General features: G+C 45.1%; 1 protein-coding gene across 2 annotated transcripts in view; it reads right to left on the bottom strand.

The window, feature by feature from the left end:
• Positions 1 to 7,919, bottom strand: part of PRKAG2 (protein kinase AMP-activated non-catalytic subunit gamma 2) — a 375,527-nt gene that overhangs the window by 42,361 nt on the left and 325,247 nt on the right. For both annotated transcript variants that reach the window (XM_019508123.1, XM_019508124.1), the window contains 2 exons: positions 4,369 to 4,423; positions 902 to 1,028 (listed from right to left, as the gene is read on the bottom strand). In XM_019508123.1, coding sequence (XP_019363668.1) covers positions 902 to 1,028; positions 4,369 to 4,423 — 182 coding nt within the window. The remainder of the gene's footprint in view (positions 1 to 901; positions 1,029 to 4,368; positions 4,424 to 7,919) is intronic.

The following is a 7,919-nucleotide window of genomic DNA, read 5'->3' on the forward strand; positions in this document are numbered from 1 at the left end:
CCCTATGTATTTAAAAAAATACTTCTTATTGTCCTTAATCTGGGAAGCTAGTCCCAGTTCCATCTCTGCTTTGGCCTTCCTAACTACCCCCTAACATCCCCGAGCAACTGCAGAATAGCCCTCCTTGGTGATGACCCCTTCTTTCCATTGGGTGTAAGCCACCTTTTTAGCAAGGAGACATTCCCGGATGCTTTTGGTGAGCCATGGGGGCTTATGCGCCCTTCTGCTCCCTTTGATCCTCCTTGGGATTGCCTTCCTTTGAGCTTGGAGGATCATCTCCTTGAGGAGCAACCACTCTCCTTGGACACCTGCCTCCCCTCCCCTCCAGGACCTCAGTGCTTCCCCAACTATCCTCCTTAGCTTGTTGAAATTTGCCCTCCTAAAATCCAGGGCCGCTGCCTTACTACATGCCTTCTAAGTCCACTGAACGCAGAGATGGAAAACAGGAAAAGAAAGGTTAAAGAATATTATTTTGGGCTGTATGTTTACTTCGAATTGTCATTTCCTGGTCTGATCTGTCACCAGTGCTTGTTGCTGAAACCACACTAGAGGAGCTGCTCAGGAGTGACAAGAACCATCTCTGCTCTGCATGATCCAAGTCTCTCTGCTGGGGAGAGTGCGCACTTGAGGAAAGCAGCGAGTTGAACAAGTTATTTTTCTGCAGAACTGTTACTGGAGAGAGGAGAGAAGCCATGATCTATGCCAGCTCTCTCACACTCACAGGCAGGAGCATACCCTTTTATGCTGTCAGGAAAGAGATGCACAGACTTTCTGAAGGAAAAGAGTCAAAGTCAAGTCAAAAAGTCTATCAGCAAGTTTCCAAGCCAAGGGCTTATACTGTGAATGTTAAAAGACTTCTATTTAATATCAGTTAATCAAAGGAGTTTTTTAGATTACTTACAAAAAGCTGGAGGAACTTGAGGATTCTTTTATGGGTAAGTATATAAAGTGCATTCCCGCTGACAGGGTCAATAACTGGCAATCTGTGGATTTTGTTTTTGATCAATGAATATACAGCATCAAAAAGGCTGAGGAAAAAACATTAAATCCATTAATGAATTCTGACTGTGAAATTCAAAGCAGGTACTTTGAAAATGAAATGGGACTACAAAGAATGCATGGGGTCACTAACTGTTTACACTAACATTAGAACAAAATATTGGAGAAATTAGAGAACTTGCAGAGTGAAAAGCTACCAAATTTCATGGTTGCTTAAGAAAAAACCACATGCATGAAGACATACACAAACAGATCAGAGAACCTTTGATATCAGTAAAGAATCAGTAACCAGCCCTCTGCAACAGGAAGGAGTGCACAATTTCTTCAGTTTACATTTTTACTTGAAGTGACTATTTTGCTCAAAAGCATTCAAATAGAAGTCCTTCAAACAGAAAGGCACAGACAGTGGCAAAGCAAAGTATCCAACTCTCTTGCACTGGATGTTCTTCAGCCCTGAGTTGAAAGGATCATATTGCAGGGTGAAAACAATTAAGTTTCAACCTGTGCCCCCTTCAGACAAAGTGCCAAATAGCTCCTGGATTTGCCCCTTATGATGCAGGCCAGAGCTGTCCAACTGGCAGCTTACACGCCTCACGCAGACCACGAGGGATTCATGTAAGGCCTCCAGGCTCCTACCTCGCACCTCTCCTGCTATTGCTCTGGCTGCTGCTGCAGCTGTGGTCTCTAGGCTCTCTCCTTGCTTCAGCTTTTGATTCCTGCTTCAGTCCCAGGGGGTGGGTCAGCAGGGTGCACAGCGCAGCGTGTGCACACGCTGCAGAGTGGCAGGGTGTTGCCCAAGGGCACAGTGCAGGGTAGGGAGGTGGGAATGCCCATGTGTACGGTGCAGCAAGGGGTGTGTGGCTCATAGTAGTGTGGCCCCCGGTTGCTTAGGGGTTGGACAGGCCTTGTATAGACAGCTGTCCATGTGAAGACAAGACACCTATGTATTTATTTCATCTGATCATCACTGGGGGCTGGGGAGGGAAAAGTACAAGAAGGCAGTTTGACTCTATTTGAAATCGTGACCTAGTCCTAAGAGGCTCTGTGATAGGGATTGGCAACTTACAGCCTGCAAGAAAATTGGATCCAGCCTGGGAATGTCCCACCCGGCCTGGGGAGGCACAGGGATTGGGCTGAACTGCCCATCCCCCCTGCAGTGCTCCCTGCTGCTCCCTTGTGCCTTAACGTTACCTTTGCTGCAGAGGGGCTGGGCATGCGTGGTGAGACTAAGTGCAAGTTGCTTGAGCTTTTCGGGGGTGAGTGCACAGAGATTCATAGCCCATGGCAGGGGGGCTGGTCATCCACAGGGACAAAAGGCTGCCAACCCCTACTCTACAACGTTTTGGTATTCTGAACACCAGCTTAGAGGTGGGCAATTATTTTGACTGGAGGGCCACTTAACGAGTTCTGGTGATCTGTCAAGGGCTGCACACATAAAATGTTTCAGAAGATATTATTTGAACAAATTAGAGATAAAAAGCAAATTGCGCATTAAAAAATCAAACATCTACCACAAAATATTTTTACTTCAAAAAATATTTTGTGACGTGATTTATGTTTGTTTGAGTAGTATATCTAGAGGTGATATAACACGTTATATTGCATATAACAGCCCACATGCCAGGTCCCGAGAGCTGGCTGGAGGGCTGGGGGGGAGGGGCCAGGGGGCACATGCAGCAGAGTTTGGCTGGGAGGTATGGAGCATGTTCAGCGCCCACTCCCCAAAATCCAGCCCATGGCTGCCCCTGCAGTGCTCTACATGGGGCTGATGTGTGTCTGCTCCCGCCCAGGGCACCCACACCACATGGGTCCTGCCCCAGCATGCGGGGCTCCAGCTCCAGCTGCCTTCCACCCAGTTGGCTGCCTCATTGTGCCAAGCAGCGAGCTATAGTTGAAGCACCCCCCACTGCCATTTTGAAATGTGGGGATGCTGAATACACGTGATGCGGAGGTTCCTGGAGCACGCTAATTAGCATGCTCCAGCAGACTTGAGTCTGCTCCAATGCATGCTAATTAGCACGTCATAGGAGCACTCTGTCACACGTATAGGTGCCTGTGCTGCCCAGCACTTGCCCCTATGCTACCTGCTGCTCAGAACGGTGCAGCAGGGGCAGGAAGAGGACCTGCTGCTGGAGGCAGGGTGAACCGAGCAGTACCTGGGTAGCTGCAGCAGGCTTTGAGAAACTGTACGCATTGGCCGGGGCCAGGGTGGTACCGTTGGCAGGGGTGGGATGGGAGCGTGGCATGGGCTGCTCCAGGCAGGAGTGGGTGGGGGCAGCCACAGGCCAGATATCATCAACTGTCAGGCCGGATCTGGCCTGCAGGCTTTATTTTGCCCACCCCTGCTCTAACTCCACTTCTTCTGAAATTATCAATAAGAACTAAGGAATGCTGGTGCAACTTCTTTTATTTCCTTTGATTATGTTGTAAACATTTAAGAAGAAGATATTACACATTTTAAAATACACGCTAAATCTTTGTAATTTCCTAGACTGCTGGAACAAATGCTTAAGACAAGCCTCCAGAAAGCTAGCACTTGTATACCACTGATGCAGAAAGTAGCAATCCATTTATCACAGCAGCGCACAGATAAAAAAAATATTCTTTAGTAATTAGGAACAGCCAAGGAAAGCATGCAAGAATCATCCCTTCAGTATCTGCTTTTCCAACTCAGATAATTACATAAAATACAATCCAAGGACGTTTCAGGGACTAGAACTGTACTAAGTCTCAACCCACAAGGAGTGGCACAAGTCTGTCTCCTTCTGGATCCCAAGCAAACCAGAAAAAGGATACCCAAACTGAGGGTATTGTCTATGTTGCAGACTGTAGCACAGTATAAAAGAGCCAATTTAGGCATTTCGTTTGGGGCAACATAAGGCTCTTAGTTTATCCGGCTTCTCACTGTATTTCAGGAACACACACACACGCACACACAGAGCCTGGCTAGAGCTACTCTGCTTCTAGTAAACAAGCTAGCTCAGTTAAAGCTAACCTGAGACTTGTGACTGCATTGCAGTGTACGTAAATGACTGAACCATGTAGAGTTCTCCTAAGAATGAAATGGCGTCATCAAATCCATTCCCTCCTTGACTTATGGGTAGGAATTAGAAGATGTGGAGCAAGTTTCCAAATTGCAGTACAATACAGTATCCCCAACAGCAGTCATCTCTGATTTTGGGCCAGTTTGTAGTTGGAGTCAATTAAACACACATAAACAGTGTTTCCATTCTTCATGAATTTACTGTAATTCACAAATACAAACCTTGTTTCTATTTAACCCAAATAAAAAAAAGGCCCAAGGACTAATTACATGTACATCAACTGCAGAAATTCTGAATTAAACAAAAATGAAATGCAAATGCTTACCTTGCATCTGGGGAGATGTTCACTAAAGGCTTAAATGTTTCTTGTAAATAAAGTTCTGTATTAAAAAAAGTAAATATTATACAAAACATCAGTATTTTACTTGCTAGGAAGCAGACATCTATCAAAATATAGACACAACTCTGGACAAAATGTAATGGAGAAGACATTCAAGATGTAAAGGCAAACATTTAGAAATACTTGTTAAATGTAAATTAGTTTATGAAGCTACCTTTTCCACTGAAAGTAAAGGCAGTCGGTAAAAAGATCTTCAGGGATTACTTTAAACAGGAATAAAAGTAATTCAGGAGAATAACCACTAGGGGGCACTACCGCAACAGGAACCCCCACAGAACAGAACAGCTGCTTGAGTTACACTGACTGTGGCTCTTAGAGGCAGTTGTCCAAATATTTTCAATGCAAACAAAAGAATAGTTCATTCTTGGTAAACATGCACCCTATATGCTTAAGGCTAAAGCTTTAGCTAGTTTAGTCCTGAACAAAACAGCTAAAATTGCCACAGTCTAGGATGCACATCCTGTGGCACAGAATCAACACAAGAAATTGTTACCACACATCAAGCGGTCTGCAGCGTGTCCCCCCTCCTTCCACTTAACCCTGTATACTTTGTCAGTCTGCCTATAAAAGTGGTTCTCAACCTTTTCAGACTCAAGACACCCTTTGATTGTTTCAAGGCACACCATGACAGGCTCGAGGCACCCCTTGGAAAATGCCAGCTCTTAGTTTTTCCTCATTTTTGGACTACAGATAAATAGAGAAATTCTGCTGTAAAAAACTCAAAAAGACCACAACAAGTCCAAATGTTTTGAACACTATGGACTCCTATTTGAAATCTCAGTTTATCTTGTGAATTATGTTTGCACACCTAACAGTGCTAACATTTCATGGCACCCTTGAAAGGATCTCAAGGCACCTCAGGGTGCCACAGCACCCTGGTTGAGAACCACTCATTACAAGTGGGACTTGTAGAGGATGCATACATCAGACATCGGATCCAGAACAAAACAACTGCCCAGTTGGGATTCTGGGCTCTAACTTTTCTGGAGTAAAAAGGCAGAACACTATTCATTGGTTACCTGCACAAAACAAGCCCATGTGTGGATGTCTACAGCTGTGAAAGTCTCTGAATTACAGGATCTTATCACATATGGTCTTCTGCAAACTGTTTAGGCAATCTGCGACTTTGTTCTGTAATCCTGGCAGGCGGGACTGCTGTTAAGAGTAATCCAGTGAACTGGTAAACTAGTTCCACAGACAGACCACTTTCTGACAGACGGGATGATCCTGGCCCACCTTGTCTGTTCATATAAAACATCACCATTGTATTGTCTGTTATTATCTGCAAAGTTTGTCATGGATCAGAGGTAAAAAAATGCTACACAAGCTAACTTCTCCCCCTTCCCCAAAATCGCTATGTGAAGAGGTCTCTTCTTGGGACCCCAAATCCTGGAAACAGCAAGAGTCAAAATGTGCTACCCAGCCAAGATTAGAGGTGCCCATCACTATAATGTAAAGGTAGACATATCTTGACCTCTTTAGAAGCATGGACTAGCACTCTGAGGTGATGCTTGGCTGGAAGTGTTACTGATCTCAGCCACTTGGGCATGAACCAGAGTGAAATCTGGCAAGTTGGGTGAGGAAGCTGCACAAGGCCATGTGATCTACTAACATTATGTACATGTTTATTGTTTTATCTAGTTGATTTTAAAACTGTTTTGACATCTGTTACGGCTTCATTTGAAGCTCAAGGTGGGTATGCTGCTGCTGTTCAGGAGTCTAAAAGTAATTCTATAAATTATTTTTCTGGGTAATCAAGGCTAGCTTTCTCTGTTGATCTCTAGTCCTAGGGTAGCAAAGAGTATAGGATGGGACAACCACCACCTGTATTCCTTGTGTATTTAGTTGTGGTGCCAATACTGCAAGACACTTTATGAGAGCTCCTGAGACTACTGGTATACCAAAGGGAAGGACTCAAGGGCAGCGTTGCGGCATTCCTGCGAGGAACTTTCAGAATTCCCTGGGGACTAGATGCATCAAAATATGGAAATGTATTTTGGGGGCCAAGAGCTGCAAACTACTTCTGAGGTTTCAGGATAGAGGAAAGGGTTGCTATTTTGAATTGGACTCTAAAACGAGTATGTTGGGTTCCCTCAAAATACAGAAAAAGCTGTCCTTTTTGTGGAAATTTAGGAAACAGAGGGATCTAGAAAGCCTTCTGTGTTTGGAAGAGAGCAAGAACTGGTGACTCTTCAGATAATAGACCTACCCCCATGGAAAGAATAGTGAATGTTGACAGGGAGCAAAGAGACAAATCAGGTTTCCAACCTTAATGACTTCCAGGACTTAGCAATCAATGTGATATAGTCCATCCTTGCTAAAAATAAAATTAATGCTCACCAGATGGGACAAGGAAAAGGTACAGATCCTTTGAGTGGGATTGTAGGCAGGTCTCAAGTTGGGCATTTCTAGACAGGTCACTGATGGTGAGTCAGGCTTTCTGTTTAATTCTTCCTGATTCTAACAGTCTTTGATCCTGAAGATACCGAGTACAGAGATGGCATAAGGCAGCAATGCTAGCCAAGGGGGTGCAACACTCTTTCAAGGGTCCTGTGGCACCGGTGCTGCTGCAGCAGTTAGATGGAACTGTGCCACGTACCTCTCACTCCAGCCTACATTCATTGTCATCATCTGCAATCCCTTGATTTGAGTATGATCTCTACCATGGTTCACTGATGGGTCTCAAGACGATTTAAGAGTCCAATCCTTGAGCCACAGACCCGGCTGCAGAAGTTGCAGGTCTTTCCATGGGAGAGTAGGCAGCAGGCTGGGATTTCTCTCCTTTTCCTTCCTCTGCTATATGGGCATGGTACTTTATTTCAAAACGGGCTGTCCCTTAGTTGAGGTTGCAGTGCCATCGGAGTTGGCCAGCAGCCAGCTGCTCCCAAATTTTGATGTCGGCATCTGTTTTCTTGAGATATGCCTTCAATGCGTCTTTGTAGCATTTCCCTATGCCACAAGATCTCAGGCCATTACTAAGCTGGGAGTAGCATATTTGTTTTGGGAGTTGAGAGTCAGGCAGCCACACACATGATGAGAAGTGAAAGGCCAGTGAAGTTGGAGCTTGAGGATCACCGACTCAATGCTGGTACTACTGGTTTCAGCAAGGATACTGGCATTTGTGTGGTGATTTTCCCATTTGATGCAGGTGATCTTCCCCCATTTGATGCAGAGACATCATCAATGATACCGCTCCAGGCTCTTGTGATGACAGCAGTAGGTCACCCATGTTTCACATCTGTAAAGGGGAGTGGGGATGACGACTGCATTGTACACCTGGATCTTGGTGTCTTTCTGGAGATTGTGATGAATAAAAGACACACCAAAGCAATTTCCTAAAGGAGGCACTTGCATACCGGATCCTGTGCTGGATCTCCTCCTCAACATTCACTCTTTGAGAGAGGTAGTTACTGAAGTAGGGGAAGTGTTCAAGCACCTCCGAGGGTCTTTCCCTTGATAGTAATTTGGGGGGGGGA

Source organism: Gavialis gangeticus, unplaced genomic scaffold (genome assembly GCF_001723915.1).
Source record: "Gavialis gangeticus isolate Ggan-Ray unplaced genomic scaffold, GavGan_comp1, whole genome shotgun sequence".
NCBI lineage: Eukaryota > Metazoa > Chordata > Crocodylia > Gavialidae > Gavialis > Gavialis gangeticus.